General features: G+C 41.5%; 5 protein-coding genes across 7 annotated transcripts in view; 2 read left to right on the top strand and 3 right to left on the bottom strand.

Annotated features, from left to right (window-relative positions):
* Positions 1–619, bottom strand: part of Mi-2 (chromodomain-helicase-DNA-binding protein Mi-2 homolog) — a 29844-nt gene extending 29225 nt beyond the window's left edge. Inside the window, exon 1 of the mRNA XM_036814987.3 lies at positions 446–619. Coding sequence (XP_036670882.3) covers positions 446–482 — 37 coding nt within the window. The 5' untranslated portion in view covers positions 483–619. The remainder of the gene's footprint in view (positions 1–445) is intronic.
* A 96-nt stretch (positions 620–715) lies between these two features.
* Positions 716–2800, top strand: Prp3 (pre-mRNA processing factor 3). 2 transcript variants are annotated; one of them, XM_036814992.3, is made up of 3 exons: positions 716–852; positions 922–1960; positions 2014–2800. In XM_036814992.3, the coding sequence occupies exons 2-3, from the start codon at positions 1126–1128 to the stop codon at positions 2766–2768; spliced, it is 1590 nt and encodes a 529-aa protein (XP_036670887.1). In that variant the 5' UTR covers positions 716–852; positions 922–1125; the 3' UTR covers positions 2769–2800. The 2 variants fall into 2 exon arrangements, with proteins under 2 accessions (XP_036670887.1, XP_036670886.3); XM_036814991.3 differs by having other exon boundaries at positions 740–1960.
* Positions 2801–3128: 328 nt separating this feature from the next.
* On the bottom strand, positions 3129–4272 carry Mtr3 (exosome complex exonuclease Mtr3). Its single transcript, XM_017069133.4, has 2 exons — positions 4041–4272; positions 3129–3982 (listed from the first exon to the last, which is right to left on the bottom strand). Exons 1-2 carry the CDS (start codon positions 4189–4191, stop codon positions 3159–3161), a joined length of 975 nt encoding a protein of 324 aa, XP_016924622.3. The 5' UTR covers positions 4192–4272; the 3' UTR covers positions 3129–3158.
* A 482-nt stretch (positions 4273–4754) lies between these two features.
* Positions 4755–6273, top strand: bc10 (BLCAP apoptosis inducing factor bc10). Its single transcript, XM_017069122.4, has 2 exons — positions 4755–4911; positions 5070–6273. The coding sequence occupies exon 2, from the start codon at positions 5170–5172 to the stop codon at positions 5407–5409; it is 240 nt and encodes a 79-aa protein (XP_016924611.1). The 5' UTR covers positions 4755–4911; positions 5070–5169; the 3' UTR covers positions 5410–6273.
* A 414-nt stretch (positions 6274–6687) lies between these two features.
* Msr-110 lies at positions 6688–18120 on the bottom strand. 2 transcript variants are annotated; one of them, XM_017069255.4, is made up of 7 exons: positions 17934–18120; positions 17633–17736; positions 15444–15470; positions 14164–14361; positions 8925–9169; positions 7575–8851; positions 6688–6988 (listed from the first exon to the last, which is right to left on the bottom strand). In XM_017069255.4, exons 2-7 carry the CDS (start codon positions 17726–17728, stop codon positions 6966–6968), a joined length of 1866 nt encoding a protein of 621 aa, XP_016924744.3. In that variant the 5' UTR covers positions 17729–17736; positions 17934–18120; the 3' UTR covers positions 6688–6965. The 2 variants fall into 2 exon arrangements, with proteins under 2 accessions (XP_016924744.3, XP_016924745.3); XM_017069256.4 differs by lacking the exon at positions 15444–15470.
* Between the last annotated feature and the right edge of the window lie 637 nt (positions 18121–18757).

The raw sequence follows: 18757 nt of genomic DNA, 5'->3' as shown, positions 1-18757 counted from the left end.
ACTTAATTGCGAAGAATCTTAAATTATAGCTTAACTCTATGCAGCGATTCTCAGCGTTTGCCGCTCTTATTTGCCAACCAAAACAACCATGTAAAACAGATGTTTTGGTGTGCGAGCGTGACGGCTATATGACCTGCATTCGCGAATCAAGAGAACACAAAAATGCAATAATGAATGTGTGTGGAATGGAGGAGGCGCAAAAGGCCCGAAAAAAACGCGCCACACATGTAAAAATTTCACCAATAGCTGTAATTGTTATGGGTATTTAAGGGTTATAATGAGGATAGATGGCCAATTGGCATTATCGGCAAACAATAAACAACTGGAGAGGGGCGAAGCACGCTGCGCGGCATTGCGGCTCTTGAACATGACCACAGTTCTTCTTGGGCCGACAAACCAACATTTTTTCACGCCGACTTTTGGCCGACTAAAACAATGCACTCACCCTGAAAATTATCGTCATTCTCTTCCTCCGATGCCATTGTAGCAGTCGAATGCAACTTTTACGCTATTTAAGCACACGAAATTCGCTTAATTTCCACAACAAATAATTAAGCACACACAGACACAATTTTCCAAACGAGAAAAAAATAGACAGTTGTAAGCGGCTTCAACAAATATGGCGGAGCGGAGAGCGACCGCAAAGTGAGAGAATCAGGGTCGCACGCCGATAAAACGAAGCGAAACGGTCAGACTAACAAGAATGACAGCCCTGTCTTGTCCGAATTTGATTTAACCACCCTGTACTTAATATCGCATCGAAGATATTTTTCACCGAAAAAATACAACTTGTGTGTTTTCGCTTTTTCCAAATCGCTGATTTTAAGAATCGAGGAATGTGCCAAGCCGTTGGTAAATAACCTTTACTTTTTAGTCCGACCCATTTAATTGCGAATTATGTCGTCCATTATCACGCGCAAGGATGGCGAAGTCGACGACCGCAAATTGTCCAAAAAGCGCGCTGCCGCCTCCGAATCCAGTGGTGGTGGTAGTGGCGGCCTCGAAGCGCCCAAGAAATCTCGCTTCGATGTCCTGGACAAGAATGGTGGTAGTGGCGCCGACCAGAAGGAGGCGGATGCGGCTGCGGCTGCAGCCGCCTCGCTGAGCTCCACGCAAATCAAGCTGATGATGGCCCATGCCCAACGGGAGATCGAGGAGCGCAAGCGGGCACTGAGTAATCTGCGGGACAAGGATCCCCTGCTGGCGTCGGTGCCCTCAATCGGCATGCCCGTGGCCCTGGCCACCCAGGCGCTGTCCAAGAAACCCACGCCCGAGGACTCGGAGAAGGCCAGAAAGATCGCCGAGCTGCAGGCGCAGATCAGGGCCAAGCTCACCGGCAATCTGGCCAACTTGATTCAGCCCACGGCAGTGGCGGCCGCAGCTGCAGCCGCTGCCCAGGCGCAGGAGAGACCCAAGCCGCTGATCCTCGACGAGGAGGGACGCACCGTGGACAAGAGCGGACGAACCATCAATATACCCACAGTGACACCCACTCTCAAGGCCAACATTCGTGCCAAAAAGCGTGAGGTGTTTCAGCGCCAAACGGGCTTGGGTGGGGAACGCGGTGAGTCTACCACCTCTGCTCAGGATGAGGCCATCAAATACTTTGACGACCGCATTGCCCAGAAGCCCACCGTTCGGAACAAAAGAACACTACGGTTCCACGAGCCTGGCAAATTCCAGCAGCTGGCCGAACGAATGCGCATGAAGAGCCAGCTCGAGCGGCTGCAGAATGAGATATCGCAAATAGCCCGGAAGACGGGCATCTCGTCGGCCACCAAGCTGGCACTGATTGCTCCCAAGCAGGACATGCCCGACGATGTGCCTGCCATGGAGTGGTGGGACTCAGTCATACTCACCCAGGATCTGGAGACGCTGGACGAGGCAAGCGGTAAGATAAGCATTCGCCAGACGGCCATAAGCAACCTCATAGAGCACCCCACACAAATGAAGCCGCCAAGTAAGTAACTGACTACAGGTTTTCTCAATAGAAAGTAATTACTTCTCCTTTAGATGAGCCCATGAAGCCGGTATATCTACCCGTTTTCCTCACCAAAAAGGAGCGCAAGAAGCTGCGTCGCCAGAACCGTCGGGAGGCCTGGAAGGAGGAGCAGGAGAAGATCCGCCTGGGTTTGGTCGCCCCACCAGAACCCAAGTTGCGCATATCGAATCTAATGAGAGTTCTGGGCTCGGAAGCCGTGCAGGACCCCACCAAGATGGAGCAGCATGTGCGCGAGCAGATGGCCAAGCGACAGAAAGCGCACGAGGATGCCAACAATGCGCGCAAACTGACCAGCGAGCAGAAGAGCGAGAAGAAGCAGCGCAAGCTGAAGGAGGATACCAGCTGCGGCGTGCATGTGAGCGTGTATCGCATCCGGGATCTGCAAGACAACCAGAGCAAGAAGTTCAAGGTGGAGACCAATGCCAAGCAGCTGCAGATGACCGGCAGTGTCGTTTTGTTCCGCGATTGCTGTGTGGTCGTCGTGGAGGGCGGTCCCAAGCAGCAGAAAAAGTATCGCCGACTTATGCTGACGCGCATCAAGTGGGAGGAGGACTTGGCCAAGGGCAACGACGGCCAGGATGTGCCCAACTCGTGCGTGCTCGTCTGGGAGGGAACTAGTCAGCGTCGTCACTTCGGCGAGATAAAGTTTAAGATCTTTCCCATGGAGAAAATGGCGCGAGAGTTTTTCCAAAAGCACCAGGTCGAGCACTACTGGGATCTGGCCTATTCAGGGGCCGTCCTTGAGGCCTCCACGGATCAGCAGTAGGAGGTCGCTGATAATGCGACAAAAGGCATTTATCGTACTACAAATTCACTTTCGAAAAGACACAAGTCTGAATTGATGTTTTGAAGCGCTACGCATTTGATATGTTATCTGTCTCGGAGCCTTTCGGAACCTTTTGGAAGTGCAAAAACTATTAATAAATGTTTTTTCAGGACTCTAAATATTTGTTTTATTAATTTCTTGAGGGGTACTGTGTATTGTTCTAATTTTTTTAATTTCTATAGGTTTGGTTATTTTAAAGATCTTGAATTTTTTTTTTCCAGAAATCCCATTAAAAGAGCATAGAAATCATTGACACAAGAAGGCTTAAAATGGCCAAAAAGAAATTATACATAATCGAAGTTTGGTTAAACATGTTTTATTTACAATTCATTACTGCCTCTTAACGTAGGGATCTTCCTTGATGTTGGTCTGTATAAACTCGTCCAATCCTTGCGTTTTTAGCTTGTCGATGATTTCCCCCAGACGCTGATCTTCCAGAGCACTCTCGGCCTTATCGCGCAGATCCAGTTCGTGCTGCTCCTTGACCCGCTTGGTTAGGACACCTCTGACCAGTTGTCGCAGCGACTTGTTGATGGCCAGCGTGTAGTCCAGCAGCTTTACGTAGGTGTCGGGAGTCAGATATCCACACTGCTGGCACTGGGCGATCTGTTCGAAGGTGTCCATGCTGGCAGTGGTGATCAGACCATGCTCCTGAACGGACGAAGGGTTGGAAATGTTGGCGTTGCCGCGATGCTTCAGCAGCAGCTCCTCCACCTTGGCGCTGGGGTTAAGGAAGACGTGATCCCGATAGATACAGGCCGTGGAGGCTGTGATTAAGTCGTATGTGGATATGCCGCACTCCACCAGGGCCACGCCGCAGCAGTTGATGGCCGTGCTAAGCAGGCAACCATCATCGTCCAGAATGAGCACCCGAATGTCCAGCTGAAAGTTGAGGAACTCCGTCCGGCAGACAACAGGCTCCATGGCCTTGGTCAGCATGCTGCCCAGGTGGCGCTCCCGTTCCGGCACCGATTCCAGATCCCCGGTGGCAAAGGCCGCAAAGTTTACATAGCAATTGAGCACGCCCATGTTCATCCTTCTGGCGCTGGCGCGGATTAGCTCCTTTGGCGGGGCCACAATGGCCAGGACCTTGGTGTTTCCGTACTCCATGTACGCGGAACCCCTCACAGTGGTCAGAACGCCGGCTCGAATGACTGTAAATGGTTATATATGTTAAACATTTAATATTATTTGAGGATTTTTAAGACCAACAGGTGTTTCTGGGCTCCAATTTAGTGGGTTCCTTCGCCGGTTTGTCTAGATTCTCGAAGAAATTCTTGCCGTCCTGCGGCGTTGTGTACAGCTCCTCCTCAATGGAGGCGCCATCGAGCAGGCTGTTTTTGGTCTGGGTCACCCTTAGCATTTCACTTAACGCCCTTTTTAATTGAATTCAAAAAATAAACAAACTAAATTCACATGTGGGCCGAAGAGTATGGCTTTAGTTAAGAGTCTTTTGATTAAATACTTAGTTGGTATTTTTTGTGAAACTGTAGTATATTTTAGCTTGAATCTGTTATCGGATTTAAAATAAGTGCGCCAAAAATCCTTATATCATTCTTTTCACCCCATTTTGCACTGTGCCTTTTGTTTTTTGGGTAATAAAGATTAACATTAAGTTAAAGTTACAAAAAAGAAGGAATGCGGGATAAGGCATTTAAATTAAAAAAATTTAATTATCTAAAAGATGAGAAAAAGTATTATAGCGTTGTTTAAGTAATTTAATAGAAATATTATATGCAAGTAAACATTATAAATTTCTTTATTAGATGGAACAAAGATTTTTTTTGTGTTTGATTTAATAACAAAAATTCCTTATGGACTTAAGTTTGAATTGCGCGGTAAGCAGTGGTTCTTTTGCTCCCACTGGTTCCCCGGAACCAGAACAATGCATCATAATCGGGCACTTTGCAGCACTAGCACTCGAACTAATATCGATATATCGCAAGCAGAACAGTAGGGTCCGATAGATAACAATGTTTAGAGAATTTTGGGTAAATATGTGATGATTTTAAACGACGCACAACAAACGAGCAACTAAACGAGCGGAAAACCGAGAGGTCAGCGCCAGGCGGCCCCAGGAGAGGTAATCCCAGAACCCAAAGAACCATATAAATGGCCAGTTACAACAGATCCATGGACTGCTGACGTTTTTGGTCTTTGCCCAGGACTATGGTTGATAGTAATTATAGAACAATTAAAACCAACCTCGACCCCCCTGGCTTTGCCCTGGGACTTTTGCAGGTCGCGCGGAGGACCACGTCAACGCTTCGCGCTTTTAGAACCCAGAAGCCAGAATCCACAAAAAAACAAAAACAAACACACCCACCCGCACACACACAGAATGTATTGCCTACAATGCCTGTTACCCGTATTACTGATACCGAAGCCCACGAATCCGGCCCTAATGGAGACCCACGTGATGTTCATAGTACTCTACCTGGTGGGGTTCTTTCTGGAGCGGAAGCCCTGCACCATCTGCAGCCTGGTGTTCCTCACAGCCATCTCACTGATATGCTACAGTGGCGTCGGCAACTGCATCTTCTGGGGCAATTGCGAGGGACATCAGTGTGAGAATGGCTAGAAGATCATCTCCTTAGTATCCCCATAAAAAAGAACACCCCCCGTAGTCATAGTCAACGAAGATATGAAGAAGTGCTAATAATAATAGCTACCTTATTATGGAATTACGTTCGCGTTGTTACAGCTTTACATCCTAGATAACTAAAAAAAAAGAAATATGGGAAAAATCAGAAGAGCCTGCAGAGAGAAAGGATATAAGGATAACTTGACTAAATCGGTGAAATCAGTGATACAAGTGATGAGTGAGTCCGACCAGGAACAAAGATTGTATGTTTAGATCCATTATATTATTTCCAGCTCCGTATTTGTTTCCTTCATAATGCTTTTGGTTATGAAATGTAATTGTGTATTCAAGCGTGTGTGTTTTGTTTTTAAGGCTTAGACGAATTTAGTTTTAACGAGATAAAGCGCTACGAAACCGTATTGTACATCACCCACCCAAAAGCCCCTACCCCTAAAATCAAAAAATAACCCCCATCTTATCCAACTGTCAATGCAACTTACGATTTAGTCATAATATATATTATACAACATGTAATTGTAAAGAAAATTAAGGAAAACAAAAATCACTGCGCATCCTTGCTGAGCCAACGGATGCTGCTGACATCGGTTGTTTTTACCCTGTCTTGAGCACGTGCAAAATCTGTATATACAGCATATAACTTACACTGATCAAAATATATATTATATACATCAACTGTAAACGAGAGACAAGCACAAAATGTAAAAACGAGGAAATGCGGGAGATTAAAACATATACAAATAATATTGTTCGATTTTTGCGAATTTGTATGATTTGAGCGGTATCCAAAAAAAAGGAATCGAGTGGAGACGTATTGAAATAAAATTAATTGATGCTAATGTTCGAGGGATGTTTGTTTAAAGTGGGGAAATATGGGAAAAATATTCATATCTTCTTTCCCACATCCAAATAAAAGACATCTTATTTTTGATTTCCAATTATCCACAATTTTATTCGCTTCAAAATGTGTGTGTGTGTATATAGTATATATATTTATATAAAATGTACAAATTTCTCTTTGCTGTCGTTGGTTTTGGAATTTGATTATATCAAGATCAGATCAGCTTCAGCATCGTTCTTAATTTACTAACAACTACACAAGACAATTAATTAATTAAAAATACGATAATAATTTATGTACAAAAATTTCCATCGGATTTATTTGTGTGAATGTGAAAACAAAACTGTAGACAATTCAAAAAAACTGAAAGAAAAAAATACTGGGAAAACTTTCACGTTTTTTTTCTCAGGAGAATATTTGTTGTTGTGTGTGGTTGTTGTTTTTGAAAATTATAGAAGAAAGCCAAAAGAGTTTGAAAGTAATGTTTAAAACTTTTTGATTTCGTTTTGGTTTTTACATATTTTTTAAAGCTGCTTTAATATGAAAAGAAATCGGGACGACTCGGTTACAATTCAATAGATTCCTCGGGTTGGGTTAGGGACATGATGACTCCTTCTCCTAGTTCTTCTCGTTCTATCCTCTCGTCGAGATTCGATTCGCACAGCAGCAATCACAGGCGTGGTCTTCTTGTTACTTAAACGGAACGAGGCTGAACGACTGTAAAGAAAAGATGGTTTGGTTTAATTTTAAAAACTGATTTAGAAATACAAAAAATACATAGATACATAGATAGATTTTTTGCTCATTTTAGTTCGGCTATATCTTGTACTCAATTTAATTACATTTGTCAGCATCAATTAATGGTCTATTAATTCCTGAATCTGGTTTTAAACGCAATTCAAGTTTTTAGAATATCTCCGGATAAAAAATGTGACAAGATGACTGGAAATCAAGACTCTAAATTGTAAAATTGATTGATAAATATTTATAGGATTCATTACTTTTATGAAGATACATTTATGGTTTATTCATTAATTATTCCAAGTTGATGCGTAGTGAGATGTCGAATGCATTCTACGATTATAAATCATTTTTTTATCATTCGATTTCAGACTTGTTAAATCAAAATGTGTTTAAAATCTTTTTTACTTAACTAACATTTCACAAATGTATCTATTTTGGGATGTTGATACTAACTAATTGGCATTTTCAAAGATTTATCTGAAATAATTTGTATCTTCATAATAAGCCAAAAGCAGCTTATTCAAAAAACAAGGAAAAGTTCCCTAGAACAAGTACTCACAGTGAGGTCGCTGGGACTCCTCGGGGACAGCGGCTCCTCCCTCCATGGCCTGCATCATGGGCACGGGGATGCGGACGGGCTGGGCCAGGCTGCGGCCGTAGACCATGCGTCCAAAGGGCAGCTGCTGGGGCTGGTCGGGCATGGGCGGGGTCATGGTGTCACGTGGCTGCTCAGGCAGGGGCTGCAGGATCAAGCGCTGGATGCGGATCGTGGGCACCTGCTGTTCCTGCTGCTGCTGCTGCTCCTGGCTGACCTCCTGGTGCTGCTCCTGCTCCTGCTGAGGCTGTTCAGGCTGAACGGTCTGCTGCTGCTGCTGCTGGTGTCCAGTGGTTTGGGCCTCGGTGGTGGCCTGTTCGCCGGAGGTGGAGACATCCTCCTCACTGGCCTCATTGGACTCGGCACCCTCCTCGGCGGCCAGACGACGCAGTTCGTCGGTGATGCGATCCTCGGCCATGCGCTGGATGTTCTTCAAGTCCTCGGCGGTGATGCCCACACGCTGCAGGGCCATGCCGAAGGGCATGGGCTGGATCTGGATCTGGGGAGTATCACGCTGTTCCTGACGCTGCTGCATCTCCTGACGCTGTTGCATCTCCTGGCGGTGCTGCATCTCCTGGCGCTGCTGCATCTCCTGGCGCTGCTGCATCTCCTGACGCTGCTGCATCTCCTGACGCTGCTGCATCTCACGGAAGGGGATCTGGACGGGCACATCGTCGGCCACATGGATCTCGCGGAAGGGGATCTGCTGCATGTGAATGCGCACGGTCTGGACCTTGGGCATCTGTGCCTCCTCGGAGGACTCCATGCGCGGAGCCTGCATCACCTGGGGCGGCATGGGAGGACGCATGGGCAGCTGCTGGAATGGAGGCGGCAGCTGACGGATGATGATGGGTCCCTGCTGCTGCTGCTGGTGGGGCAACTGCTGGTGCATCTGCATGGCCGGGGGCATCATTCGCTGTGGCATGTGGGTCAATGGCATCTGGTCGGGCATGCGGCCGAAGGGAATGGGCACACGCTGGAAGGGAATGAACATTGGCCTCAGTGGCTCGCTATCCTCCTCGGAATCCTCCTCCTCCTGCTCCCGCTGGCGCTTGGCCTCCTTCTCCTCCTTGTCCTTTTCGTCGCCGCCGTCGCAGAAGATCGAGATCCGCTCACCGGTGATGCGGGCCTTCTTGGGATCCGTGGTCAGGTTGACTCCGAAGGGCAGGGCCACCGTCTTCGAGGGCGAGTCGACAATCTCTTCGGCGTGCTTGCGCTCCACCACACAGTTCATGCGAGATCTGTAAAGATTAAGTGGGATTTTTTATGGATTAGAGATCAATTGGTATGGTATATCTTATATGTAATCCTTACTTCTTGTTGTTGCGCAGAATGGCGGCAGCCAGGTCACTCAAGTCCAGCTCGAGCGGCATTTTGCCGGGGTACTTCTGCAGCTCATCGGTCTCATCGCTGTCGGAGTAGGAGTTGTCCTTGTCGGAGTGCTCCTCGGCAGTCTGGGTGGCCTCGGCCTTGCGGCTCTCTGGCTCCAGGTTCTGCAGTTCGGAGTCATCGGTGGATCCAGCAGCTCCGCCCAGCAGGGGCTCAGCACGGGGTAGTTCCTAAAAAAATTAGAAATAAGAAAAATAATATTAAATACCTTTCGAACTCGATAAAAAATCCAATTACTGTAAAGGGCTTTTAAGAAGTCTTCGATCTATTGTTCGATATTAACTCAAATTCTAATAACACCCATATAAATAATTGCCAGTAGAGGATGAGCATGCAAAGACATGTCTGCATTTTGTATGCTGTGTGTGTTGGCAGAGCGCCGGCAGAGAAAATGGGTTAGCCCAAGGGCTCTGCTTCCGCCGGTGACCACTGATCTAAATCAGTAAATGAATCAGTACAAAAATGATAACATTTTTTATTTGTCCTCTACTTTAAGTACTATACCTACATAAATCTTCAAGTTATTATTTGCTTACGTCATTTTCTTAACCAAGTTCAATTAGAGTACCAATTTTCAGTCTTGAATCATCTTGTGTGCTTTTATAACCCTTAATTTCCCATCGTTTTGTCGCAAAATTGACAAAGTTGTTTTGGAGCCCTCAACTGAGAAACTGAGTGTCTGCTTTGAAGTTGGTTTTCGTTATTTTCTTGACTAGTTTTTGCTGGTTTTCCAGCCAACTCTTCGTGCTCGAAACAATGAGGGGCACAGACCAGAGGTATAGACCCGACCCGGTGGCAGTCAGCGCAGTCAATTGCCCGGCGGAGATGTGACCCCAACCTACATACGACCGAAACACAAAAAGTAAAATGCCATCGGAATAAACTTGTTGTTGCTGCGGCTCGAGAAGTCTAAACAAAACAGCGAAACGGCTGCGAAATTACATAATCGCCGAGTCGAACAAATGGTTATATCTGAGCTTGGATCGTGGCTGGGCTTAAAATCCATGCCCAGCCGCAATGGCCACAGAAATAAACAAACGAAAAATAAATTTAAATTATATGAGACTCATTAATGCCGAGCCACGAACGAGGGGGAGTTGGGCGGAGCTAAAGCGGGATAGGGGTATATTTGGATAATGCTTTATATATCCGGTTTGTGGATGGCTTATTTTGCAGGTCACAGTGTACTTGACAAAAGAGGTTGACATTGAAAAGAGACGAGTTCGCTTCGGATTTCCTCTAGACAGTATTGTTGAGTTATGTTTTTAATTTTGAAGACTCTCCAATGATTCTTAAAACAGGAAGTTTGAAAGATTTTATTTTTATTTGCCATTCAGTTTTAGAAGTGATATTAGGGAAATAATTTTAACAGAGCGTAACTTTAAGATGGGTTTAAAATCATCTTAAGAAGTTATTCATCTGGTTCTCAAGAATTCACGGTTACTAAAGAATCGATAAAAAAGGAAAGAAAGGAAGAATGACCCCCACAATCTGAAAATCCTATTGATCTAAAGAATTCGCGACCTATTTAACAATTATTCTAATAAACATCAAAATAGATACATTATTTTATAATCTTTTTTAAATATAATTCAGTAAGTGTTATAACAATTTAACTATTCCCAATTTTAAAAAATATTTCTCAGTGTGTAAAATTTAGGGAAAATTCCACAGCTTCTCAGAAAAGCCGCTCATCTCCATCCAAAACCCGTCTATATGCAAAATGGACCAAAAACTGAGTCAAACCTGAGTCATGTGCTCTTCAGGCCAGGTGACACACAATCCGTAAATTTCACTTTAAAATCATATGTGTAAGAGAAAAACAGCAAAAAAAAGGTAAAAACAGAAAAACTGAAATCGAAACCAAACCCAACCTGTTCAGCAAACAAGTTCGCTTGATTTGATTGTTTGCTTTTCGCATTCGTAGTTGATTTTCAAGGCCAGGCGCGTCTGGAGATAAGATCTATTATAATACAATGAGAACATTTGTCTGCCCCTAATTTGTTTATTGCGCGAGGGACATGTGGGGAATGGACTCGAACCGACTCGAGTCGCATTAAGATGACAATTAAATGATTACAAATTGAACGCTCGGTGTGCAATTAAAATGACAGACAGCCGTCCAAAGTCAGACGGTAGGCATTTAATTTGCAAAACTTTTATTTATAGCCCCCTACTGACTGACGCACGTCAGTCGCCGGCTGCAATTGTAATTCTAGAGGCGGCTCCACGGCAATTTCTTTAGGGAAATCATCCATAAAAAAAAATCCCATTTGCCCCCAGCCAGCATAATAAGTTTTTCTCCATCTCCGTCGCAAAGTGCCAAACGATTTTGCACAACAGCAGATAAATTATATTTACCTATATGTGCTGCCTGTCTGTATGTCGTCGGCACATTACATAATCGTCAGGCCAAAAAGCATTTGCTTTGTCAAAAAAAATACAAAAAAAAAAACAAACTGAGAAAAAAACGAAAGACTCAAGCGCGCAACTTGCCTTAAATGGCAAACAGTCAACGGCAATGGCCAAAACCAAAACCAAAACCAAATCCACAATGGAACTCCGGTCTTCGGTCTTTGGTCTTCGGTCTCTCAGCCTCAGTGGCTGATGGCTGATGGCTTTTTGCTGGATGCTTGGGATGTTTGCCTGAAAGGTTGTTCAGTTGCTTATTTTTGGTTGGTATTTGGTACCAATCGGCGCCAGCCGGCAAAAGAAACCCACAAAAAAAAAAGAGAAATAAAACGAAAAATGACAGCAAAATTGCATTATGGCCCGGCTGTTGCAAGCGATGGCCACGTGAGAAGATCTTCATCAGGAGGAGATCTTAACTCAAAACGGAGGTGTATGAAATTGCATTTTTGGAGGTGGGGGATTTATTAACTCCATTTGGAGATTCTGGGAAAACCCCATTAAGGCGGAGAGGCTTTTAAAAGAAGGGGCATTGACTTCTTTAAATATTTGTGTGAAACAAACAAGTTCCTTTCGAAGAAAGTTATGAAACCTAAAACGATAAAATCTTTAGAAATTTCCAATGAGTCAAAAAACACTTTATTGATTTAATTAAATCCCAACATAAAGATTAATATATTCATATTAGCCTTTTTTTGATAAATTTAATTTAATTCTTTGTGACCCCATTAACTATTCTTAGAAAAACAAAATGTTACTTTAAACGAAAGTTATGAAAACCATGAGAATAAAGTGTTTTGGTAGTCAAAAAGCCATTGTAAACTTTATATACCGAAGTAATACACATATTTTTGATTAAAAATGGAATTTTCTATATAAAAAAAATCTGTATTAATTTCTTGGGAGCGTGTAAGCCATTTTTCTTTTATTTAAATATGCCAATTTCAGTTACCAACTATTTACATATTATTAGATTGAAACCTCTACTAGTTTCTATAAGCCAGTAATTATGTTATTAAAAAAATATCTATAAAATCTTTAACTCCCGTATTAATTGACATATTAAAAATAAAATTGTTTTTTCCATTAAAATGTTTTTAACTGTACTCTGTTTTTTGAGTTTAGTGCAAACAATGGTTCATTAAGATGGCTTTGCTTTACAATTATTGGCAGCTTTCACTCTTATCCATTAAATCGCCGCACAATCAAATTAATTGTGCTCATATATTCCAATAATGAGCCTTTATAAAAAGGTGTATTTTTTTTAGAGGGTTTGGCTTTTTTTGGGTTAACAGTGATCACATAACAATTCAGTTGCATTGGGAAAAAATCACTTTCACGATTTTTTCGACCATCTCTAGAGGCAGCTGCTCTTTCAGCTGATGATCTCTGGCATTTTGGATGCAACAGCAGCAACATCTGCAACAATTGCTGCGCCCACGCCCGCTTGAGTGGATTTGTGTTGTATGTGAGTATCTTTGTATGTGGCTTGCAACATGTTTTGTTGTTTTTACTACTACTGAATGCTGCTTTCACTTTGTCTGGCATTTGATTCGCAATTGTTTGCTCTCTGGTTATTATGTCGCAAGCTCCAAAAGCGAACTCCACCATTTTGGTGTCCACTTAAGCGTCAAATTATGGGAATTTCGCTTGATTGAATTTATCCGTTGCATTCGTTCATTCATTTCGTTTACATAAGCCATCTGCACATCGGGTTGAATAACCTGATCAGTGATCACTGATCACTTAAAAGCTACTTATACGGTATGCATAATTTGTTTCATTTTGCACTTTCCATATCGGCTAATTGAATATTGATGACACGAATGCAAATGATCATTAAATTTGAATTATGCTCTTTGCCCAGTCATCCAATCATCAATCAGCCTTTTTATATCCATAGTTTTATGGTGTGTCTATAAAGCTGTTTTTCTATATTTTTTTTATAATGGCCATTTGGTTTTGGTTACATGCGTGAAATTTCTCAAGGAAGCAAACAATTGAACATTATTTTTTAGCTATTACATGTGAATATGCGAAATTGCTTGAGAGGTGCTTATTCAATCACTTTTGATTGAACTGCCAGTTATGTGGCAAGATTTTGTGTATAAAGAAATGTCTAGGAAACGTTTAGTTTTTAATAATTGTCTCTGTGACTGGCAGCCACTTTGAAGTTGAGGTGAATTTATTAACTTCTCAGTTTTTCAAGTGATAGACGATATTTACAATTCAAACTGCAAAAACACATTTGAAATCAGTACAAAGCCTTTAAAATTTCCAGTAAAAACCACATAAACAGTTTACAATTCCGTCTAAACGAAATTTCTCCTATACAAGAAGCTAATATAGCCTAAATAAATATGTCTCATATAACGTTTCGTGTTAAAATATCAGTCTGCTATCCCATGAAACTAATAGCGCGCGGAGTCAACAACATTTCTGGGAAAATTACACCGATCCACACGAACGGCGAATATTTTTTCGGCTACCATAGATAATATATATGTATACCTACATTTTCCGGTAATTATATTTAATTTGGCTTAATATTTTTTCTGCTTTTTTTGGGAGTTTACTCCAATCTGTGGCGTGTGCAGTCAAACGATGCGAACCATTATTACCCAACTATATAATTTTGAGGCCCAGAGTACGAACACGATACTAAACTGCCATAGCGAGGGATCATTGAGGCACAACGGATTGTACAGATTGTATAGATTGGTATATCAATTTCGATGTATATATAGTAACTTACCTTGCCCACCTGCTGCAGAGTCTCGAGCATTAGCTCCTTTTCCAGCACCGAATCGAGGGCCTGAACCTGGTCGCAGGAGGCCTTGGCCTGCAGATAGGACGAGGCCAGGATGAAGGATCCCAGGATAAAGGACGAAATGATGATGGTGAAGGCGGTGATCTTGGCAATTTTCACCGAATTCGCCTGGCGCTTGTAGGCCTGGAAAATACAGAAAATACTTTTAGTTATGTTATGCTATTTGTCATGCATATGTTATAATAATAAAGTTGTGTGTTTGCAATTTAATATTTCTACGTGCTGTTTTGTCTATGACCTCTTTGTGTGTCAGTTTTTTTTTTGGGGGTCAGGTAAAAGCTACGACCTTACTCTACAAAATACTCTTTAACGTGGTCAAGCACGTTTTCCCCTTCAAAATTTTCAAGTTGCAGAGAATTTTTATGAAAAGTGCTTGGTGCAATAAGAGTTTGAGTGTGTGACTGGGAAAATATTTACAAGAAATTTGAAAAAGGGTCATGCAATTTGTGTTATCAATGGCTTTTAAGGCGTTATGAAATGGGTTCAGGTGAAAGAGGTGACTCGACAAAAGTCGTTAAAAAGCTGAAAAGTCAGCCAAAAGTTGGGACATGAGGTAATAAACAATAAGTGATTGTTAGACGCATTTAAGTTTTTGGCAAGTGTTCATAAAAACTGCCTTAATCGACTTAACTGCGTCTTAGATCATCGCAAATATTTGCTTTGCCAGCGGCGTTATGCCGTGACTAATGTGTATAAGGTGCAAAAATTTACAAGTGGATGCAAAAAGCCGCAGCACTAGGAATATCCACTCTATGCCATATATGTATATGTGAATTCCGCATTTGGGATCTTCGGTTGCATAACAGGAAGCCCACTGCAAAATTGAGGAAATGGCAAGCCCAAGAGAAAACTGAAGACGTAGTGTCGGAAAAGTGTGGGTGCAGTCAGGTGAGGCGGCTTTTTCTCGGTTATATCTATATCTATATCTTTTTTTTTCTCGAAAAGTGTGCAATGTGTGTTTTTTTTTGCTGTTAACACCTTTACGTGCGTGGCTGGCGTGGCCCCAAAATGCAGTTGCGAAAGTGAATTGTGAGTGAGCTACGATCGGAGTGAGTGATCATCATTATCATCATCAACACCAGGCAAAGTGAAGTGGAAGTGAATGGATCGCCTTTACTCTACTCTACTTGATGAGGTTTTAATTTTTTGTTCAGTTTTTTTTTCGTGAAGATTTTTAGTGCAGACAAAAGACTTGAGCGACAAACCTGATGATTAAAGTTAAAAAATCCCATCTGTGGTTCGTTTTGAGTGTTGTTTTTGTGTGGTGGCGAGTGCGGGGGAATAGAGAAAATTTCATATTGTCAATCATGGTTTCGGGTTCGGTTTGGGTTTTGGGTTTTGGTTTTTTGCATTCACATTTTTTCAACCCCACGAAAGAAAAACGATTTTTGTGGTTTTTATTTCGAGTGTTGTGCACACACACACACATATTAAAAAAGAAAAGTACATAAAAACAAGTAAAGACAAAAAGTTAATGAGATTTTACTGCATCTGTGTGGGGTCACTTAATAATACTTGAGGTAAAAAACCAGCCAACACTTATGACTTAAAGGTAAATAATGCACAAAAGGGAAAGCTTTTGGCCAAGGGTCGATTTGTGAAGGCTAAGACAGAGCTATTGACGTATTGAGTGGCCTATTGATTGATGGATCGAGTTATTAGAAAGGTCATAACCAAGTCAATGACTTGGATTAAACTAAAAAAAGTAATTTATTATTTATTATCAGCGGATCAAAACAATATTGTAAATAATAATAATGATAATTACTTTTACTGATTTTTAAAGCTGTGTTTTATGCCTAATGGTCTTTCCTAATGGCTTGGTTTACAGTCATTAAGATCCATTAAAAGCATTTAAAATGCTACAAAAACATCTGGTAATTATACAAAAACTTTTTCATTTATCAAAAACAGTGCATCAAAAAGTTTTTACATTTTTTTTATCAATACCTTATACAATTTGTTTTTAATCTTCCAACTTCACTTGTAATACCTCGACCAATCATGTTTTTTTTTTACTGCGGGCTTATAAAAGTGGGCACTTCAATTGAGCCTGTTAGATAACTATTCGCTTTCACTGTGCCGCTGGTAAGGCGATAATAATAATAAGAGGGGAAAACCCTCGCGTGAATGGTACCGCACAAATCATTTTATGGCTGATGCGGATGCTGACGTTTGAATGCCAAATGCAAAATGTACAGTGCAATTTATGCAAATTTTTAATTTAACTTAGTCCACACATACAGAAAAACAGCCAGAGATCTAATAATTTTCCATATACATATATATATGGCATGACAGGGAAAACAAGTTGAACGAGTCAAAGTACCATATAGATATGGTTTTTGTTTAGGGTTTGCGTTATTAGCGTGTCGTGACTACAGTATTAGAGCTCCCCGAGATTCGGATTGAGGCGGATTTCTATTTGTCCAACCATATCGGATACACAGATCCATTCACACCTTTGTCGAGAAAAATGTGTATATCTTGTATCTTGCAGATACGAACGACTATGGACTATCCCAGTCTCAGGGAAATGTCAAGCCGCAGAAAAAAATTGGCAAAGCCGCTCACGTTGCATGCGATTCCCTCTCGGCTGTCAGACAATAATAATTTTTAAAATTGCACATTAACTGGAGGGATTGGGGATTTTGCAAATTGCTTATGCATGCAATGCAGACTGATTTGGTGAAAATGCAGCTCACGTTTGCAGCTGCGTGCAGAAAAAAATAAGGTCCGCATTGCGCATACGCTCTGTGGTCCGCCACAGCGGATGCAATAAGTCAAAGGGTGACCCTGGCATTTTTTAACCCACTTGGCTGCTGGCCAATCAAAGCTCAGCGGGTCAGCTAAACTCAGAAATATAGTAACTGCGCATACCAAAAATCTAGATCATTCGGTTGTTTTTCTCTAATAATGCATTGTAAAATCTGAACTCAAACTATAGTTGAATATTTAAAAACATTTTAAATATATTATAAGCTTATAAGTATAAGCTTGAGGAACTTTTTTAAAAACAAAATGTTGACTCTTAATTGGCTTAAAATCTAAAACCTATTGAAACAATTATTGGAGTATTTTTTCTTTAATAGTATATCATAAAATAAAAGATTATATTATCAGTTCCTAACCAAATCAAAAAAAAATTATATTTGTTAAGATATTATCATATACTTAAACCAAAACAGGCACTATTTAAAATTTTAAAAAATTTCTATTCAAAATACTGATCTTTGTTAAATATTTTTCCTGCTCATTAAGTTTCCTCGGTGCAAAGCCGTAATTACCCCCAGTAATAGCCGCATAAAATGAGGAATTTACATATAATTAGTTTCGCCATTTGTCACACACAAAGAGAGTGGATCTAACTTAAAACAGGCTTCACTGTACTCACCGGTGGCGGTTCGCTGGCGGTGCTGTAGACCTCGCTAGCCGCATAGTCAGGCTTCATTTGCACGGTAGCCATCGAGACAGTATCCTTCTCGGTCATCTATAGCACTACAAAATATTGGGATACAATCGGTTAACTCTTGAGGAACTCGAAATCCGTTCATTTAGAAATCCAAGCAAGGATAACTGATGGTATTTTGAATTTTCTGGCACAGTTTTCTACACTTTCTTTCATCACTTTTCACTTGCTTTAGTTTTTTTTTCTTCTTTAAGCGTCTTGGCTTTACTTGGTTTTCTTCACTTACGTAGAGGATTTTCCAAAAGTTCGACAAAAAGTAAAAGGAATTGGTTGTACGGTTTTTTTTGTTGTTGGTTTGAAAAAGTTGCCTGACCAACTTTTCAGCAGGGGGAATTTTCGGCCTCTGGAAACTTTGGAATACTACGTCTTTGTTGTACGACTGCCACTCGCCGTCTGAAGCCACAAACGCGTTTCGTTTCAGATTTACCAGATTTAAAACTTTTTTCAAGCCGACTGCGACTGCGGCAGAGCGATCTCGTCTCTCACACACACCAGTGCACTGGGAAAGACAGAGACAGCTGCCCGATCCACACGAAACGAAGCACGAACGAAAAACAAAAGTTAAACTAAATAAAAAAATAAAAATAAACCAACAGTAACACATTCAAGCTGGCTGGCTGGCTTACTAATACAGCCGCGCTTTATTCATGAGAGTTTGGGTACAGTAGTCACTCGTGAAATTTCAGGGACTGGAAATAAAATGTAGTAATAATCTACATGACATAATATGAAATAGAAAAGTTTTGATTTACATTATGATTTTTATAATAAATCTTATTGGATAACTCTTTTTCATATTCGTCGTCATAAGTTTTAAGGTGATATGATTATAACTCTAGATTATACCCATTAAGATCCCTGGTCTATAGCTTGAATCATAAAATATTAAAATATTAGTAACAACTTATTTCATATTTATTAAAAAAATATATACAACATTAAACCAATTGCTAAAAATAATAAGGTACCATACTTCAGAAAGACATATAATGTTTCGCAGCATACACCAACTTTTAGTTCTGTACAATAATATTATCACAATTATTTCAG

The sequence above is a fragment of the Drosophila suzukii genome, chromosome 3 (genome assembly GCF_043229965.1).
Source record: "Drosophila suzukii chromosome 3, CBGP_Dsuzu_IsoJpt1.0, whole genome shotgun sequence".
In the NCBI taxonomy this organism is placed as follows: domain Eukaryota; kingdom Metazoa; phylum Arthropoda; class Insecta; order Diptera; family Drosophilidae; genus Drosophila; species Drosophila suzukii.
Note: the sequence above shows the minus strand (reverse complement) of the source record. Positions and strands in the feature narration are given on the sequence as shown.

Coding starts and splice junctions, on each gene's coding strand:
- Prp3 (XM_036814991.3), top strand. CDS start 898: ATGTCGTCCATTATCACGCGCAAGGATGGCGAAGTCGACGACCGCAAA. Junction 1,961..2,013: donor CACACAAATGAAGCCGCCAA/GTAAGTAACTGA, acceptor CTTCTCCTTTAG/ATGAGCCCATGAAGCCGGTA.
- Msr-110 (XM_017069255.4), bottom strand. CDS start 17,728: ATGACCGAGAAGGATACTGTCTCGATGGCTACCGTGCAAATGAAGCCT. Junction 15,471..17,632: donor CCGCCAGCGAACCGCCACCG/GTGAGTACAGTG, acceptor AACGAACCACAG/ATGGGATTTTTTAACTTTAA. Junction 6,989..7,574: donor GGAGTCCCAGCGACCTCACT/GTGAGTACTTGT, acceptor TTTTCTTTACAG/TCGTTCAGCCTCGTTCCGTT.
- bc10 (XM_017069122.4), top strand. CDS start 5,170: ATGTATTGCCTACAATGCCTGTTACCCGTATTACTGATACCGAAGCCC.
- Mtr3 (XM_017069133.4), bottom strand. CDS start 4,191: ATGCTAAGGGTGACCCAGACCAAAAACAGCCTGCTCGATGGCGCCTCC. Junction 3,983..4,040: donor ATTGGAGCCCAGAAACACCT/GTTGGTCTTAAA, acceptor AACCATTTACAG/TCATTCGAGCCGGCGTTCTG.